General features: G+C 47.5%; 1 protein-coding gene across 3 annotated transcripts in view; it reads left to right on the top strand.

Moving 5' to 3' along the window:
- The window catches only part of PAX7 (paired box 7), a 101,210-nt gene extending 83,191 nt beyond the window's left edge, over positions 1-18,019 (top strand). For 2 of the 3 annotated variants that reach the window (XM_074848316.1, XM_074848317.1), the window contains exons 8-9: positions 13,468-13,714; positions 17,904-18,019. In XM_074848316.1, coding sequence (XP_074704417.1) covers positions 13,468-13,714; positions 17,904-18,019 — 363 coding nt within the window. Of the gene's footprint in view, positions 1-6,467; positions 6,534-13,467; positions 13,715-17,903 lie in introns of all 3 variants that reach the window. The other variant, XM_074848315.1, reaches the window with a different exon arrangement.
- The last annotated feature ends 1,971 nt before the right edge of the window (positions 18,020-19,990 follow it).

Raw genomic sequence — 19,990 nt, 5'->3', positions numbered from 1 at the left:
CTCTTTCTTTTTCTTCTGGATTTGCTTTCTTGGGATGGGAGTAGAGAGAGAGCCACGCCTGAGGGGAGACGCCCAGTCCCCAGATCTGAAATATCTGGCATTTTGGGTCTTTTGGATTTTGTTTCTTTTTTTGTGCAGGGTCCCGTGCAGTGGGACATGCTCCTTGACTGCAGCACCTCTGTGTCATTGCAACACGAATAAACAGCAATAGGAATGGCTTCATTATTAATTGCCAGTCCTGTCGTGTATCGTTAACATGCTCGCCCTGCAGCGGGAAGGATAACTGAGATCACTGTGGATGAGGGGACAGGTAGCTGGGACATTTTGGAAAGAGCAAAATGGTTTCATTTCATTCAGCACTCTCTGGAGTTTATTTTTATCTCTTTATAAACAAAGGGACAAAAATGTTGCAACTGGATATTTTATTTTCAGTATCTTTTTGTTACAAATTGGAGTGTTTTACTTCATTTTGATCTTTTGATCAAAAGTTTGTGTTTGCACTTGCATCCCTCACCCATTTCCTTTCCATTTTCATTTATGCTATTTGAAAGGCTTTCTTTCATCTAAAAGAAAATGTTGTTTATATTTTTCATAACATTTATTCATCGCCCGTCAACCCTTTGTAAACCTTTTATAGAGGGACCTGCAGAAGCTTAGTAGTATTTTCATTACTGCAGGCTGCGTGTTTAAATGTGATCAGAGCCCAGCATGGAAACTCAACATTTTCTATTCTTAGCTCTTTCTCCTCATGCCTCTCTACCAATCACCTTTTTTGTGTATGGCAGTGAAACAGAGCTGATAAAACTCTTCCCACCTTTGTAAAACTTTCTTAGATTTTCCAGGGAAAGGACTATAGATACACTAAACAGCATCGTATGGCACTAATGTTTTGAAGTTCCCATCATTTCTTGCTTAACTTATTACAAGGCTGTCTGGAATAAGGACATCAACCTTGGCTTTGGGATGTTCAGATTCCTGCTCCCCCATAAATTTCTGCGCCGTCTCGAGTTTTAGCCTTTATTGGCCTTGCTTTTCCACTCGTGAGAGGTGGCAGCCCCATTCTGCCCAGTGCTGCACTAAAGCAGGTCACAGAAATCTTCAAAGAAAGAAGAATGTTGCAGATATAAGACCCATTTCTGCTTTTTACATAATCGTAACTTTGGACAGCATGTGCTCTGTCCTGCTGCTTTCTTGGGGGGTGTCTGAAGGGTTGGGATGCTCAGCTCTTGCTGGAGTTCAGGGGGTCAGCTCCCTGGTACAGAAAGCTTCAGACTCCCAGGCCTTTTCGTGTGGACAGGAGGTTTTCCTCTCCACATAATGACCAGGGGAGAATTAATCAGATGGGGGCTTTATTACCGGTGACCCAAATACACCCACAAAGCTCAGGCACCAGCTGGTACATACATTAACTCCAGTTTTGCTTAATCTTGCTGTTTTTAAGACAGTCTTATAGTGGAGCAGGGGCAGGAGGAGACAGGACACAGATTTGCTGAGGATCTCTTAGATGCTAACACTGACACACTGGTCTGAACCCAGGGCAAGGCTTAGGGCAAGTAAGACCCAGGCAGTGGTCTTGGTTTTGGGCTACAGTTTTTCTGCTTTGCTCATGAGCCTCAGCTCTGCATCCTCCCGTGTGCAGCGCCCTTTCCCCAGGGTCCCGAACTTTCTGCCAAGGTCCGGATTTCTCTCAAAGTTGGAGGGTGCAAACCAAAGGGAGCAGAGCTGTGCCCAGGGCTGCTGACCCGTGCACTAAGCTCTTCCCCCAGCAGTCGTGACCAGGGGTACCGGGGTGCTGCAGGAGCGGGGAGCACAGGAGATAACCACTGATGTTGTCAATGCTGCCGGGACTTAACGTATTGTGAGATATGGCAGCTTGTTTGCACGGGTGTTAACCAGCCTCTCCTGTCCCCTTCTTGTCACTGCCCAGTCCCTGCCACAGCCAATCTGTGTCCTAATCTCCATCAATTAACAAGAAACACTTTCGCCCCCTCACTCCCCTCCACCAATACAGACACCCACCCTGAAGCCTCGGATAAAGAGGAAAGAGCCCCCCCAGCCTCGACCCTCTCCCCCTTTACTTTCCACTAACTCAGCGCAACCAATTAGGCATCTGACACCCGTACTGGCTGACAAATTGTTTCTGTCATCTGCTTTCTGTCTTTCATTAAACGAGAGGCGGAGGGGGGAATGGAGAAGGGAGGGGGGGCTGGGAGATGTGATCTCCCATGCTTAGCGAGGCCAGATACATTAATTACAAAACGGCCATTTGCAGCATGAAAATGCATTAATTAAATTTATGCAATCATTATCTTTAAATAGTCATATCTTTAAAATAATCAGCCCTTCCTGAGTCTTCCCTCTCCTCCGCTAAGTATCTCTAATCCCTTTTCCACCATTTATCTCTGGATCAGCAGTGGCTTGTATGCTTTTAAACTTCTGCATGCAGGAGATGCCTTAAAAACCCTGCTCGAGTAATACAAGGGTGTGATACCTTCACTCTTGCCCTTGGCCTTGCAGCAATGAGGACAGGCGAGGGGCACAACTCTACTCAGCAAGTTAGAGGATTTGCCATTTTTGGGAGGCTTCTGATCAAGATATTTTTATAAAAGAGAGCTTGTAGCTCAGTCAGGAGTTGTGGGGTTAATGCATAAAGTTCTTTGCTTGCATTTGCAAGGAGAGCAAGCTGTGTGCTGGTTTACATACCCACTTAGTGAAAGTATTGTTGTTTTCATTTGGAAGAGGTTTAATTTTAATGAGGTAAGACCCTTCCCTTTGGCACAGACATAGCTTTGCAGCAGACAGCTACCTTTCATCAGTGTATCTTTTTTTTTCTTAAAAATCACTTAGTTCAAGGCAGTGAATGATGTTCACAAGAAAAGCAAGGTTTTAAAAATAGGCATTTCACTACTCTGATGCTCGAGATCGCTTCTTGGTGGCTTTTTATTATAATTCTAAAAAATATTTTATTTTGGAGTACCTTCACACATAGCCAAAATCGAATTGCACTAGACAAATAAGAAGGAAGCGTGGTTAATGATGTGTTAGCCCAGGAGCTTCTACTTTTATACTTTATTGTTCAAAACCTTCACCTGTTTGTGATAGCCACTCAAATAATCATTGCAAACTTATCGAGGTTTGTGCTGCTCCTCTGCAGACCCCAGGTGCAAGAGTGCCAAAATACCCAGGGAAGAATTAATCTCATCCCCTGCTTAAGTAAGCACCTATAACACCACAGGAAAACTCCAGTCCAAATAGCTTTTAAAGAGCTGGAGGACTCAAAGAGGGATACTTATCTAAACTCAAATCCTTTAGGGCTTTCTTATCACTTCTGGTTAAAGATTTTGTTCTGCTCTTTGTGTGTCTGCATCGTTTTTAATAAATCCTACATGTTTTTTTCCCCCTATCTGTAATGCCTAGTGGGCCAATGTCCAATTAGATGAGAGCCGACGCAGTGGTATTTGGATCCAAACCTCATGTTGTGTTCAGCTAGAGTCATGAGTTCGGGATTAAGACCAGGTAGAATTTGAGGGCGGATTTGATGGTGTCTGAATCCTGCCAGATTTCTCACATCTGAGGGACAGAATTGAGCTCTGGGGTTGCAGAAATGGAAGCAGACAGTAGCTTGGCCTGCACAGGAAAGTCCCCTTGACAGTCCAAGTGTCCCCAGCCTCCTCTTCAAGAAGTACATTATGAAATTATAAATTGTTTGGATCCAGCACAGCATGAACTGAGGGTAAAGGTGATTACAAGTAATGAATGCAAAGGGCTTGTTTTTCCCTGGGTCATCTCTGAGAATGGACATTTCTATGGAGAAAAATGGGGAAAGAGGTTGCAGAGCTAGAACATTTTAGCTGTAAGGGTAATCCTCTATTAAAGCCAGTGTTTTCATCAAGGATCCCCACTTTCTTCTCTTCTCTTTTTTTCCTATTTGTTTACACTAATGCCTTCACACCACTGGACTCCACACCTTGGTGGATGCAGCTCCATTGTCCCTGAATTCAGATCCTGTGTGGGTTTTGGGGTTCATGTTTGGCAAAAACAGGCAGCTCCCTGTCTTTGAAAACACCACAGTGCTCCCTAGCAGCAGAGAGGAGGCAGACAGAAGAGCACATGGCACTATGTAATGCTGCAAAAGGCATTTCCTTGGATTCAGGAGCTGTGATTTTCCCACGGGAGAGGGAAAAAGAGGTCCTGATTTTAAAAATTCATCCCTGTGGTAGCTTCAGAAGGTCCAAACTGAGCTGAGGCACTCACAGATGGGACCAGGGTCTGGGTTGCTCATTCATTAGGGTGAGCTAAAAAGAGAAACCCTCACCTTAAAAAATCCACCAAGCCCGCCCTGGGAAAGCAGGGAACTGAGAGAGCAAGCAAACAAGCAGCAGAGGCACTGGCAATAGGAAGCGCTTCTGATTTTCCCTTTCTTTCATTCTTCTGCCAGCTCGAGTTATTAAGTGTTTGGTGCGAGCCTAGCTAGCCATGCACTTGCTGAACTTATCAGGGTTATTTCATCTCCCCATGACCTCTCCGTATTTACGATGGGAACCCTGGAGGCATTGGCTTTGCTTAACTGGTGTATCTTACACTGCAGTTAAGCTGGACCTTAACTGATTACAGCCCTTGATTGATCAGAGAAAGAGGGAGGGGAAGAGAAAGAGGAGTCCTAGAGCAGATACGCAGGACTATCAGTGCACCAAGCAGCTTCGCCTGGGGCTGGGATATGCCACTCGGGGGATTCTTTGTAGTGCAGCTCCTTTCACATTTATAGAGGCTCCCCTCCACTCTCCAAAAAGAGAGAGACAGAGACAGAAAAGCAGGCAAGGGGGGGCATGGAGCGCACTCAAAGGATCTCAGGAAATCTTGTTTCGAAGCAGTAAGTCAGCACCCGCACTCCATTACCAGTGTCCGCGGGGGGTGTGATAGTGAGCGAGCACACATCAGCTTAGCTGAGAAATGGAAAAAAGAAAAAATAAAATGAGGGAGAGAAGTGGAAAGGGAGGAGGGGAAGAGGAGACCTTTCTGTGAATTTTGTTTTGTCTTTGTTAGTCTCTGCCGGCGTGGGGCTGCTGAAGAGAGGAACAACAGAAGTTTATAAAACAGCTTTAATTTGCTGGGACGTAGCTGTGCTGCGTGACCACCCGACCCTCCCATGATTCACATCGGGCAGATGCACAGCAATAGATTTAGGGCTGATTTAGCAGGAAACCTTGGTGTGTGTTTGTTTATTTCTTGGTATTTTGAATCTCTCACCAAGCCCCAAAAGCTTTTTGTTCCCTGCCTCCCATCAGCATGTCTGAGCTTATCCAAGAATGGACAAATAGGTGCTGAAGAAAAGGCATGAGCCCAGCCCATTTCCAAAGCCAAATCTAACCTGAGTGCTTCTGTCAGTTTGGAGAGGTTTAGGAATTCCATTTTTCCATGGTTGTGCCTTTCTGCTTTCTCATCCCAGGTGACTCTGTGAGTTCCAAAACACCACAAACAAGATTCAGGTTTCTGCAATTAATACCCTGCATAAAGTTGCCCAGAGATGCTCTGTATCTCAACAAAGGGATTTTCCCATGGAGACTTTCCTTTCCAATGTATTTACTTGGCCTTCACAGAGAAATGTTTTCACCAGGGAAACAACATCAGGGTAGAGTTTGCTTGGGGTGGCTTCTATTAATGCAGTCTACTGCCTAGAAATAAGGAGGATGGGGTGGCTCAGTTTGCCAACCAGCACGTTTGGGAAGCATTGGCCTTCTTTTGGTTATTCTATACAAAATATTTTAGCAATTCCAATTTAACCAGGAAAATCACTTCATGCTTAGGTAACACAAGATGAATAATGATGTTGATGGTTAGTAAAGCACAAACTGCCCAAATTCAGAAGGGAGATACTCAGCAGCGCATGCAAATCAAACCCCTTTGACAGTTTCAAGATGGCAAGGCACTAGTTAGCCTTTTGGCTTGAGCATCTCCCATTTCTGGAAGGGGATGAGAGCCCATGTCTCTTGATTCTGCTTGTTAGTGAAATTGATGCCTGTAGAAGTGGGACCCCCCTTTACTTTAAACAGCCTGCACTAGCACGGCATGTCTTTTTGTTTCCTCTCTGGTTATCCAGACTACTAAAAACTTTGCCATCTGCTTTTATCTAAGTGATAGTAGTTTGGTGCCCTAATGCCAGGGATAGTGGCTTGTGTTTCTAGATCAAGCAGTTTTTAATGTAATTCCCATTCACAGTGATGCCTCTGTCCTTCCCCTCCAAATTACACTTTACTGCAGGATTTCTCACAGCCCTTATTGGATGTATAACCCTGCGGTGCTTCTGATTTCCTTGTGGTATTTCCACTGCAAGAAGAGCCCACTCCTCTTTCCCAGACCATCCAGACTTAAGCAATTTCTCTTACCCTGATAGCTAAGACCTTCCCATTCTTTTGTATAGCTTAGAAACTTTTCTTTAGACCTTCTCCATAATTTGTACATCTCTACAGAAGCAGGGTGCCCAAAACAAGATGCAGTGCTCCAGGTGGAACCTCACCATAGCCTTGAACAATCAGGTAATAACTTCCCATCGCCTTTTTTTTCTAATCCTCCCCTTGTGCAGCCTGCATTGGTCTGCTTTGCTGCAGCTCACCATTGCATCCCCAGCTCCATCTCATCCCCAGCATCTCCCCAAGCCCTCTCCATCATGAGTGTGTGGCAGTTTTTCATCTGTTAAATGAACAGGCTCATTTTAGGATACAAACGCTCATCTCCATCTCACCCGCTGTGTTCTAGACCACTCCCCTATAGCACTGAAACATCCTTCAGATGTTTTAAGTCACTGAAAGGCGTTGATGATATTTCTGGGTTTGTTGTTCACTGCCAAACTGTACCACTGTTCAAGCACAGGCCCACGGTAACCGTTTCTGACCACTCTGACAGGATCTGGTATGATCTGTCCCATACACACCACAAAGGATTCAGGCACATTGCGTTCTGTTCCCAGCTTTGCTTTTGACACACTTTGTGTGGCCTTGGGAAAGGCATTTCACTGGCCTCCGCATGTTTTCCAATGGAACGGGGAAGGTCAGGAGCATGAGGAAATACCGCTATACAGCAGCAGCCATGTCAGCCCTGGAGTCCTTCTGTAGCAGGAAGGACTGGTGAGATTGTGTTAGCTCGTCTTCACAACACTGTTCTCTAGCACTAGTAACATGCTGATGGATGGATTATAAATACCTGGCTAGATGAAGCAGTGGAGCATCAGGTTTCTTAAACTTTAACCCACAACAAAATAGAAATGGAGAGTTAAGTGACCTGCTCATTTATGCCAGTGTGAATCAGGACTGTGCTTGAAGTCAGTGAAGTTACCCTTAAGGAAGGCTAATGTGAAGTTGGCTCCCCAGGCTCCAAAATTTAGTTGGAAGTGACATTAGACGGAAGGGACTGCAATTACCTAGATCAGACACTTTCTAGGTGCAAGAAGTGAGAAGCACTGTCTGGATCCTTGGCCAGATTGCAAATCAAATTTAATGGGTGTACTTACTGGATTGGTTTGGCATATTGGGATACAACTCAGCTGGGTCTAGTGATTTAGAAAATATTCAAAATTAATTGCTTGGTTTTGTAAGTGCAGTGTTAGTGATTGCTACATAAGTCATTTTAGTCCTACCTAGGGGCATATTTGCATATATTTATCCTCCTTTCAAGTGAAGATCTTTGGGGCAACCATATTTATCTCCTCCCAACTCTTTCTTCGGCTTTCAGTAGTCCTACAGTCACCTCTTCATTTTGTTTCCATTTAATATATGTATAGAATAATCGACTCTTCCTCTTCCCACCAAGTGAAAATGAATCCACAGAGATCAAAAAGCATTAATATGAGGAAGGGTTGCCTTCTGCAAGAGAGAAGGAAAAGATTAGCTGAACAGGCTGAAAAATAAAGATGGAAAAGATTAAGCTGGGTCCCCACCAAGTAGCTAACAACAGTCTTGGAGGACAGAGCATGACCTACCCAGAGCAGAAGCTGAATCAACCACAAATAGCAGAGAGACCAAGCCCTCATGGAGGAACCCAGAGCGAATCGTTAGCGTGGTCTGTGTCGTTAGTAAATCTGTAAGATCCAGCATGTTTGCCAGCACGGCCATCAGGCCCCTGTCAGACTTTCCTTTCCCTGGGAGATGGTGTAAATGTTAACACCACAGAAGCTGAAACAAGGAGAGAGTGCAGCCTACAACAACAGAGAATTTCCTAGTGCTTTTTGCCTGATATAGTATAAAATATTCAGCTAATCACATTTCCAGCCTTTTCCAGAGAGGATTTCTACCCATTCCTAGGAAAGCAGTACCACAGCCTCGGAAATACTACCCACTGCCAGGAGACCCTTCCTCTGGTTTTCGCTTTTCAGTTTCTGCCTGGTACCCAGTTTGCATCCCTTTGGGACCACCCAGCAGCTCCTCTGGAGTTAACACCCTTCAGCCAGTTGCAGATCATTATGTCTTCCCTTTATTCAGAACTTAGCCAGACTCAGCAGTTTCTAAATGCAGCATTTTTCTAAGGCAGCCTCTGATTTTGGACGCTTTGCGCTGTGTCAAATCGGGTGTCCAGAAACGGAGACACCACAGAATCAGGGGTCACTCTGCAAAATGCTGTCTGCAGGCTCCTGCCTCCCTGTTGTTTTGTTTGCTTGAGTCCGACCTCCTTACAACACCTCTGCATCTTCCTGCTCGTGGGGCAGCATACCGTCACTGAGAGTAGATCGAGCACAGAGCCTGCTGTGTCCAGGGCCTGGTGTCCTATCAGCTGGGTATCTTAGCAAGCCTAAAGCAAACTGCTAATGCAGGGCAGGAGGTGTGGGGACTCTGAGGCTCTATAGCCTGTCTGGCACGGCCTGGGCTGCCCTGGTATTTCCCACAGAGCTCCTGACCACAGGGACCGGCGAGGTGCAGCAGCCAGGTCTGCTGGAGCAAGGTTCTGCCATGAAACTTATCCCCTAACCTCCCTGTCCCCTCCCTGATGCGCTCACACCCTTCTCTATCTAAGCGATATCTCTCCCTATCACTTGTCTGCCCCTTGAGCCCCTCCTGCCCCCCCAACACACCCAACCGCCCCCCCCCAACCCCCAACCCTAAAATCTGAAGGCCTGATTGCACAGATTGAAGGCCCTAATTGCACTTCCCTTTCCAAAGCCGCATTCGTTTATCATAAAGGGTGCACATTTCCCCTGCTACAGTTTCCACGGCCAGAGGCCCTGAGGGCCAGCTCAGAAATGGAGGGAATTAATTACATTTTTTTAACTCCCCTTCTTTTAAAGTATGGGAGAGAGTGATGAAACGTCCCGGGGGGGGAACAGGGGGGAGCTGCAGAGATGAGGGTGGGGAGGGAGGAGGCAGCAGGAGGCTGGGAAGGGGGGGCTGGTTCTTTCATCCAGGAGGGTCTTTGTGCATTAACCTTGGTCTCCCCAACACGTCAAGACCCCTACCCCCTCTCCCCCATGACAAATGACCTCCGGAAAGGGTAGAAACAAGGCCGAAGGCTCCTAGCACCATGGCTGTTATTGACTTACCCTGAAGTGCAAGCCCACGCCACGCCTGTGACTGATTTGGGACAGCAGCAAAGGGAAAGGAGATGGGGAAAGGGAGAGAGACAACTGATGAGAGGGAGGGGAAAGGGAAGGCTGTCAATCACTGTGATGGACAGGTAGCAGATTTCCCTCCAGATAAAACCTTACAGATGTGAAGTGGGTATTGATTTTTAGTTAGTGATGATAATGCACCAAGAAGTAATAAATTATAAGAAAGCAAGGTCAAAAAGAAAAGGCAAAAGGACTTTGCATTCTTGAGGAGGGGATTTCTCCAGATGCCCCAGATTTTCCTAAGTTCAAAAGTTGCCTGGAAAATGAGTTTATCCAGCTAAAACAAGAAGTCAGATAACGTGGGCCTGCCAAGGCTGGAGGGCTCGTGTAGGTTATCCATGCTGGGTGGCTGCGTAGCAAAGAGGGAATAGAAACCTCTGGTTCACTCTTGTTATTTCTAACACCTTCGTGTCCTGGGGTGGGGAAGATCGGATGCTGTCCTCTGATAAACCCTTGCGAACAGCATCTCAGGGGAACCTCAGCCCCAAATTGCTCTCAGCATGCCTGGAAAAGACAGACGCTTCCCACGGTCAGCAGTGCTGGAGAGGGAATGGAGACCTTTGGGGTTCCTGGCTCAGTTGAGCCCCCCCAGCCTCTCTCAGGGTTCAGCTGCAGCACTCAGCCACCCGACCTCCGCGGGAGCCTCCAGCGGGGATGTGCATCGCGTAGCCACCTTCCAGCATCTCCCCTCTCCAACCTCCCGACAGTCACATATCTGTTCACCACCCTGGCATCATCGTGATGAAATGTTGGCATCCTTATGTTTCACCACGGATTTCCAGAGGGAAATTCAGCCTGTCTTTTTCAGAAGGGGGTCTTAGGATGGGATGAATTGTCCTTCAGAAGTGTCAGTCTCTCTGTAGAGGGATTCTAGAGGATTAGCAGAGACTAGAAACTTAACTTCACATGGCTAAGGTTAGTTGAGTTGAGTCCTAGCTTAAGGGACTTGCACAAGCCCTTGTGAGTCAGTAGCAGAGCTGGAATTAGAAATCAGTCCTGATTCTGACTGATTAAAGCCAATTACTGTCTTTAGTAGGATTTGTGCAAGTGTATTCTCCGGTCTCAGCTCCTCTGAATTTGAAGAGTGTGAATCTGGGTTTCATTTGCCAGCGTTGCTTTACATCCCCCTTTCTTTTTAAAAGGGCCTTAGCGGAAGTGTTAATATGACTTCTGCTTGCTTTAAGAGCCTTTTATTTTCTCTGAGTAATATAAAGCAGCTGACTCTTTCAGGGAGATGGCCAGGAGGGAGAGCACTAGAAAACCCTCTGGTCTATGAGTGGTTCCAGTTGCCCTTCATTTTATAGTGCACGATTTCTTCTCTGCACCTGCGGGGCTTGGCGGTGCGGGCAGCACATCCGCAGTCAGGCAGCACTGCCAGACCCGGACAGCTCAGGCAGGGAGAGGCGAAATGGCCCAGCTTTGCACTGCCTGAGCTGGACTTTCCAAAAATAACTCATAATTCATATGTCTGTGTTTTCACACATGTAGGAAGGATGTTTATTGTTTTAAACATCTGATTCTGCTTGTGAATGAAATCCAATAATGTCTTGTGGCTGCTGTATATGCGAGTGTCCTGGATATCTGTCAGGGCAAGGAGGTGCAGGGTGTGACACCTACAGCTAAGGTGATGCTGAAGCTAGGAGGTCTGCCAGCAGCCGGTGGGATCGAGGGGCATTTGAAGGGGTTTGTAGCTGAGCCAGATCAAAGTTCGTGACCCAGCTTTAGTGGAAGGTTACAAATAACTTCGCAGCTGGAAAACCTACCTTCAGGCTGCACTCCCATGATTTCCCCGCTGCATAAGCCTTGAGGCAGCGAGGTTTACGTTACATCCACACAGAAAAGCATGACAGCCCTATTCTCATATTAATCCACTCTGTCTTGCATATTTAAATGCAATTTCCTTTCTTCATCCCCTCATCTTTCAGTCTTGGGGCTGTCATGGGGCAAGGAGTTCCACAGGCACATTTTGCACAGCATTATGGCTGAACAACTTCATCTAGATACCTCGAGGTTATATTAATGTGATTAAGAAGCTGTGCCTGGAGGGTAATTTAGGCTCTGTCTGAAGTGCCATCTGCCCCGTGGTGTAGAGACAGCTAAGCCAGTTTCAACTTTTGGGGACCAGTAGCAAACTCTAAGCTCAGTGCAGGCTGAAAATCCCAAAGGAGGAGAGGGTAAATGAACCCTGTCTGAGCTCTGTGCTGCTGCCACTGTGCTGCTTTTACTTAGCTTGTTCAGAGCTCATTCCTATGTCTCTGTACCACACTGCAGACTAACTCAGTGGTTGGGGTTAGATTGATTTTCCAGGCTTTTTAACTAACCCCCTCTCCAGTACCTCCCCACCGCCTCCTTCTCCACGGGGGTCCAGCCACCCCTACTCCTGAATTCCCCTCCCAGACAAATGCCTGGGAAGGATCTCAGGCCGGCTGAGTCGGGAGGTGGCATCACATCAAGGGAAAGCATCTTTGCAGGACTCCTGAGTCCTTCCGGGGGGAGGAGAAGCTTTAGAAAGCAAAGGCCAGCGCGTAGCTGGTCATTCAGCCTAAGCCCCCACTCCGGCAGGAAGGTGAGGGAGGAGGGGATGGGGAAGGTGTCGGGGTGAGCAGGAAGGGGAGACGCCGCTCTATACAACCCCTCTTGTGTCCTTCCAGAGAATGTATCCTCTGCACAATAGCTCACCAGGCTGCTGGTGGGGGATAAAGGGCTCATTTTACCACTTGCCAGGCTCCAAATATTTCCAATTTGCCACTTTAATTGATGTCAATAAGGTTATGCTAAATTCGGAGATTTTCAGCCGCTCGGCATCTGAGCGCTGGCCTGGCCCCCCGAGGTGACTGGCTGTCCCCTCTCCCCCCGCCCTTCCCCGGCACAAATACTGCACGGTACGCCTGCGGCGGCTGCGGAGATCAACCGAGAGGCATCAGGAGTTCCCTTCCTTCCCTTGCCACGGCCCCGCTTCTGCAAACTCTTTACACTCTTAACTTGGCAGCCCGGGGGTAATTTTGCTGATTGCAGAAGGCAATTGCATTAAAATGCTAGCGGGATCAGGGTCCTTGTGTGAAGGCCTGTAGGCACCGGCTTACCCCAAACTCACCCGCAGGAACAAATCTGGCATTTTTGCTGCAAAAGAAGGAAAAAAAAGTTCATCTGTTTCAGGTCTCAAAGCAGGAAGATTGCTTGTGTGCAAATTTAATTACATTTTCAAACCAAGCGCTACACTGAAATGAGCCGAACCAGGACTTGTTATCCTTTAACATTTGAGGGTAAAGAGAACTTTGACATTTCAGTCCCTAAAGCTGAATCTGCATCAAAGCCAGAAAGGGTTTGCATCTGGTTTGGTTAGGGACCTTTGCAAACCAAACCCCACTCAGCCTTCCAAAGAGAGGGGCTGGCTTCAGCATCCCTTTTTGAAAACATGGATTTTTGCTCCCTGTCTTCTGTGTCTCCTCCTATGTGAGGGCTGTGCGTAGGAAGGGACGGGGTGCTAGTTCATGGCAGAGCGTGTCAAGCAGGTTTGTCCCAAGTTTATTCCTTTCTCCAGTGTTCGTTCTGAAGAGCACAGCCAGCGTTGTTGGCAGGTCAGCAAAAAAAGACCAAAGATTGAGTGTGCTGTGAAGGAACTTCTCAATTGGCCCTATTAAGGTCTTTCAAATAGAGCTTTAGACACAGAGGAGCCAACTGTGGGGTCCGTCTGTTGTTATTTGGTGGAAGCAGGCCTTCATCCTCCAGCCTGCCCAAACCTTTATTGATGTTGTGTATTGTAGTGATAGAGCACCAATGTATGGAGGCTGTTTCTCCCTGGTGTGCATGAAGGCAGCTGCACACGTACCCTTTCTCCCCCAGGCATTGACGTGTTGTCTCCTGTGTTTCTGCAGGTGATGAGCATCCTGAGCAACCCCAGCGGGGTTCCTCCGCAACCCCAGGCTGACTTCTCCATCTCTCCCCTTCACGGTGGCTTGGACACCACCAACTCCATCTCTGCCAGCTGCAGCCAGCGGAGTGACTCCATCAAGTCCGTGGACAGCCTCCCGACTTCCCAGTCCTACTGTCCTCCCACCTACAGCACCACCAGTTACAGTGTGGACCCGGTGGCTGGCTACCAGTATGGACAGTACGGACAAAGTAAGTGCACTGATTGTATTCCCCCTGCACAGGGAACAGAAGAGAGGGAGGGAATGTAAGAAGGTATGGATATTGTAGTGGAAGGGATTCCCATGGAAATCTGTCCATCTAGAGAGAAAAAGGGGATCTACTCACCAGACACAGATGGAGATTTCTCCACACAGCCTTCCCAACACCCTTGCAGTCCAATTCCAAAGTCCCAATTGAAATATTTTAGGTAAAACATTTCTATTAGAAAAGGACAACTTCCAGACCTCTCTCCTTCCCCCTCTCCAATTCTTACTTCTCCAAAAGCCTTACGACATGCTCACCCTGCTCAGCCAAAGGAAAGCTGGGTTTTTAATGCCATCCCTTACTGATGCAGAACTATGTGTTGTTTCCTCCCCTGCCCTCTGTAAGGTCAGGACCAGGTCCAGCTCAGAGGTTTTCTTGTGAAATACGCTAAGCCGATGCCTGTCATGTGGGCTGTGGTTCTGCAAAAGCTGAAGTGAGACTGGAATTGTAATCCTGAACCCAAACCACAGACCCAAAAGGCAGAGGGACCCTGGGAGGGTCTGTTTCTCCTCCAGCATGGTTGGGTCACAAAAACACCAGCAAGCCTGGCAAAGGGCTCACCTGCCGGTGTTAAACTAATAATAAGTGTGGTGTTGTGAGAGAGTGATCCGCAGAGGGTTAAAGGTGCATCCTCTTCCTCCGGGAGCGCTCCGGCTTGCCCATAGCTTGTCCTCAGTGACCTTTCCTTCCATTTGGCTGTGGCTTTTTATTCCCCTCTCCGTCACAGCCCTTTAATGTCTTTAACTTCTACAGCTAAATGAGAACCGGCTGTGGCGGCAGACGGGATCAATAGCAGCTTCCCCCCACCCCTCCTTTTTTTGTTTTTCGGGAGTTTGATCTGTGACCCCTTGACCTTCCCCTCGCTTCTGGATGTGAGGCTGGACACACGTGCTATTGATAAAAATCTTAAACAAATTCCAATACCATGTATTTCCAATAAAGATTCCCTTGGGCAAGACGTTAGTCACACCCATGTGTGTAAAAAATAAAATAAGGAGGACGAGCTATGTTTTCTGAGAGAGACCAGCAAAAGAGAAGGAAATAGAAAGAAGGGTTTGTCTGGGTTTGCTGCAGGAATTTTTATTTGGGCCTCTCCTTGTGCTGATGAAAAACTGCTCACGCAGCCCTATTTATGTTTTATTTGCCCACTCTTTCCTGCTTTCTGTCGCTCAGCTCCCTCTTTTCTGCTGGACACCCATTCAGTTTACAAGTCCAGTTTAGAGCCCACTGGGCTCGGTTCAGAACAGGGATGTTTTCCTGTTAATAGCTAAGAGAGTCCAGGCTGCCACTGGTTCTGAGCCCAGCAGCAAGCCTTGCGTGGTCGACAGAGTTAGTCCGGAGGTATCCCATGCCCACAGACACGCAGGTAGCAGGTCATGAAGGCTTTCTTCCTGCTGGGGCAAGGAAGGGAGGGGAGAAACCATCACACACCATCCGCAGTGCCACTGGTTCCCAGGGCTGGGAGCTGGAGTCACTCCCGGCATGATGGCAAGTCCTACAGCCAAAGCCAATGCCACGCTGCATGGCAGAGGCAGCACAAACCAGCTGTAGCTGTTCTAAGGTGGGATCTATGTTAAGAAGCAAATTCTGCATGTGTGCACGTATGTGTATAGATATTTGTGCTTACAGCTCTGTACAGGCAATATATAAATCCACTTCACTATAAATCTTTCTGTAATGATCCCCATTTATAATAATCTCTATGCAAGGAAACAGTTTTCATTGGTAATTAGTCCTGTTAGAGCGATCACTTACATGAAGTTGACCTTGATATACAACATTTTTTCTTGTCTTTCTCGGTGCATGTTGTATATAACTGATACTTCTAATTCCTCCTGCTTTTTAATTCTTTGCTGCTTTTCAAATGCTGTTTCAATACCAATCGGTGTGAGGTGACCTCCACAAGCAAGATCATTATTTATTGATGTTTGGTTCAAATCATATGTTTCTTTCTTCCATGATGTGGCAAAAAAAGTACCAAACTCTTTTTAGTGAATACTGATATAACAAAAATGGGGGGTTGTTATGGTGGGGGCAGTCTCTGTATAATAGGGGACATAACCAGGGCTTGTAAATAAGAGATCTGTAGCTTTCAGAGGCCTTGGACCTGGCCTACAGAGAATCTCTCTCTCCCCACTTCTCTCCTCCTTATTCTCTGTTTTAGAATCACAAAACCAGACACACTTTCTGTCTCACAGAAGCAAATAAACACCCAGAGTACTTTCAGAAAGTTTCTAGTTTTATTTTGGCTTCCGCTGTATTAAACCAACCAACTGTATCTTTGCCTTCTGGCGTGGGATACCCTGGTGCCTTTGAACTCTCCCCACTGGCACAAGAAGCAATATCAGGAGTTTAGGGTGTTTTTTTCAGAAGGATGGAATTGCCATCAAATTTTCATTTTGCTGGCTGCTGCCCAGAGCAGGATGACCAGCTCTGACCATTCACCTCCCTCCTTGCCCAAACACCCATCTGAATTCACCCAGAGCACGGGTGACAACAGGCACAGAGGCACAACCACACACACACATGCAGCGTGTCTGAGGAGCGAATTTCCTCTTTACCTACAGCCTCTCAAAGACATTATTTAATGTGGTTACCTGAAATACCAAGGGACCAAGCTGAAAAGGTCTGGACTAGAGCCATAGCTTGGGGTCTAATCCTGTGTACACCCCGCCTTGTAGCTAGAGGCACCCTAACGCAACGTTACAGAGCCCAGCGCTGGAGTCGAGCTCCCCCAGGCTCCCCATCCCCGAGGAGCACCAGCCAGCGTGCCAGCTCCGCTCGCCTAACTCAGCTTCTTTCAGACTCTGTCCCCCGCAGAAGCCGTGCTCCCAGGCAGGCCTCGCTTCGGCCCCAGATAACTCACCCTGTGCCGAGCCTGCTCGCTTCCAGCGCGCCAGCCCTTGCGCAGCCTGTGCTGTCCCAGCCGGTGGGGAGCAGGGATGCCAGATTGATGTGGTCCTTGCGGTTCCCAAAGGCCGGAGCTGTGTTAATGATGCCGGTGATGGAACGCAGAAGCGTGAAAGGAATTCTAATAGATATGACAAGTCTAATAAGAATTTGTGTCTGGAAGGGACCTCCTCTGGGGCAGGCGTCTGACAAGATGTTGATGGCTGAAATTTGTTTACTCATTGGCACCGATTGTACATCTCCTGCCAGCTCCTTATTAATCTAATTTGAGACATTAAAGCTAGTGAAAGGGAGAGACTTTGACTGAAGCTCAGCTAATGAGCAATGTCACCATCTTGCCCCAGTCCTCTTCCCCCTCAGACCATGGGGCAGGCAGGCGAGCTGGGATACAGGTTCACACATCACCTCAGGAGTTGTGGCTGCGTTTCTCACCCAGATGGAGATAAGCAAAGCGGTTTCCCTTAGGAAGGGTGGATGAAGGCAGGCAGCAGAGCTCCCAGAGATGAGTCAGCACACAGCAGATGAGTCAGATTCAAGCCCTGTCCAGACTTGATGAGCTTTCTCTGAAATCTCAGGAATCATTTACACCAGCATCACTTAGTGCAGGAGTTGGCTTTGCCACGGTGAGATGATACAGGGAGGTGAGGCTGGAAGGCTTATCCCACTGGCTTTCTGCTCAGGCTTGCCTCACACAGCTCCCCTGGAAACACCATTTTATGTGGCAGAAGTAGAACTGTAGCTCTTTTCAGTAGGTCCACGGAGACCTACCTAGGTGTTTCTGGCAGGACCACAATAGAATCATAGAATCCTAGAACGGTTTGTGTTGAAAGGGACCTTAAACACTATCTAGTTCCATCCCCCCTGCCACGGGCAGGGACACCTTCCACTAGAACAGGTTGCCCAAAGCCCCGTCCAACCTGGCCTTGAACCCTTCCAGGGAGGGGACACCCACAGCTTCTCTGGGCAACCTGTGCTGGTGTCTCACCACCCTCACAGGAAAGAATTTCTTCCTTATATCTAAAATTTCTTCCTTATATCATCTGTTTGCACTCTGCTAGGAGTGCAGCAGGACCCTCGTGTCTGTGACAACCACTGCACTGGGCCTCTCTTTGTAAGTCTGTGGGGTCTGTTGGTTGCACACCCTTTGATGCTGAAAGCCTCATTTCCACTAAATGCTAATGTTGTGCTGTTTTCTCACCCTCCTTTTTTTCCCCCTCCTCTTCAGCTGCTGTTGATTATTTGGCCAAGAATGTGAGTCTGTCTACACAGCGTAGGATGAAGCTGGGAGAACATTCAGCCGTTCTGGGCCTCCTACCAGTAGAGACAGGCCAAGCTTACTGAAGAGTCCGACTGTGCCAACAACCCACTCCAGCAACTTGGTACCACTGGAGAAAACACCACCAGCCTTCCAGGGATCTGCCTGTACCCGGACCCTACTCCTTCCCAATTCCCTTCCACCTCGCACCAACTTGAGCTGTGAAGGAGACGGGGAAGAGGGGGAGGGCTCTCCAAGTATCCATCTCCTCCAGAGCACTCTTCTCAGAGGCAAGCCTGGCCTCTGTGACCTGACTCCTCCTGTGGCCAGAGACAATGGGTTGGGTACATTTAATAACCCCGAGTTCATGCCCTCCCTCTAACCTACCTGGCCATGGCATTTTGCCCACATTTAAGGACTTTCCATTGATCTAGGTAGTTGGCATAGTCAAAGCCAAATCTTTTTTTCATTGTAAAAAAAGAAATGTTTCATTTTGTTTCCTTTTCTTTCCATTGATGTAAATTTGGTGAATGTTGTATAGGAAGGAATAACCAAGCTGATCATTAAGGGTGATATAATTCGGGACCACAGAAGACCTATGGACCAAATATAAAAACTTGTTTAAAAAAAACAAAAACCACAAAGACAAACAAAACCAGAAAAACATATATTAAAGTGACAGCAAATTTCCCCACCCCACTCTACCCTTCCGTTCTCACTGATGGCTTCCCAAAGCAGGGCCGAAGCAGGCCAGATTGCTGCTAAGCAGGGGCAGGATGTAAGTCCGTCCAGCCTGGGACCTTTGGAAAGTGTAAATGTAAATTGCTGCATGAGGACTGGAGATTATGGGCACAGGCACGAGCAACATTTACTTTTCCTCCTAGGGACCAATTTAGACCTGATTATCACTGAAAAGACACGGGCATCAGATAGCAGCAGGAGATGCGATAGCGCACGCTGGCCTTGCACGCACAGAGGAAGGGCATCAGATACACCTGATGGCATCGGAGCTTTTGCCCATCCAGTTGAGAAGGGCGAGGACTGTCCGTGGCCCTTCTTTCACTCAGCTGGAGAGAAGCTGGCCATGAGAACAAAGACAAGAGAGGGAAGAGTCAGAGGTGTTTGTTAGCTGCCTGCTCGGAGGGGTCAGTGTGCAAAGCCAGGTTCTTCTACAAGTAAAAGGCCACCTGAAGGAAAATGGTGCATGTTCTGAAAGTGCTTTCCCAGAGCTGCCTCTCACTGAGGGATGGATGTGGCCGTGGAGTCAGAGGGGAGATGACCTGAAGAGCCTTTCTAACAGCAGCTGGGAAGGAAAGGTGCTCTCAGCTGCAACATTGCACCTAGTTGTACTGCAGAAAAGATTTATCTTACCAACAGCATTCTTTGTCCTCTAGCTACCAGGAGAGATGCTTGCCCCTGTCCATCCTCCCAGCTCTTCCCCCACCCCTCTCATTTCATGTACTATTCTGTACAACTCAGTCTCTCCGTCCTTTCCCTCTGCTTTTCATTTTGGTGGTGGAGCCTTTCTCTCTCTAAGCCAGATCTTGTTCTCTGGATTTATCACCCCACTTCTCTGTAGCAGCCAGTGCTCTTGCTTTTGTATCGGCTCATGATTCTGCTCATCACACTGCTCAGATAAAAGCAGCCAACAATAAGAGGGTATTGCTAAGTCATGACCCACATGGGTTTTAAATAGTTTCCCTTTTGCATGTGGTGATGATCCTTGATGATTCTTAAGCAGATGTCTAATATTATAGAATTTTTTCCCCTTATCTTCCTGTGTTGAGAGGCCTCACTTCAAGAACGCACTGAAGTTTGACCTGGAGAGGGCAAGGAAAGCTGCCCCTGAGATAACCACCCCGATGCACAGAATCTGTGCCAGCCAGTAGCTGATGTGTGAAGTCCAACGGCAACAGGCAGCACTTAAAGTCATCTACAGACTGTTAGGGTTTATAATACACTTACTATTTTACATGTCTACTTTAGGATAATGAATGTCTGCTTTTGTCCACTGGCGATAACGGGGGACCACGTGGTCGGATGAGTTCTGGTCTAGC

This window comes from Strix aluco, chromosome 22 (genome assembly GCF_031877795.1).
Source record: "Strix aluco isolate bStrAlu1 chromosome 22, bStrAlu1.hap1, whole genome shotgun sequence".
Classification (NCBI taxonomy): domain Eukaryota; kingdom Metazoa; phylum Chordata; class Aves; order Strigiformes; family Strigidae; genus Strix; species Strix aluco.
Note: the sequence above shows the minus strand (reverse complement) of the source record. Positions and strands in the feature narration are given on the sequence as shown.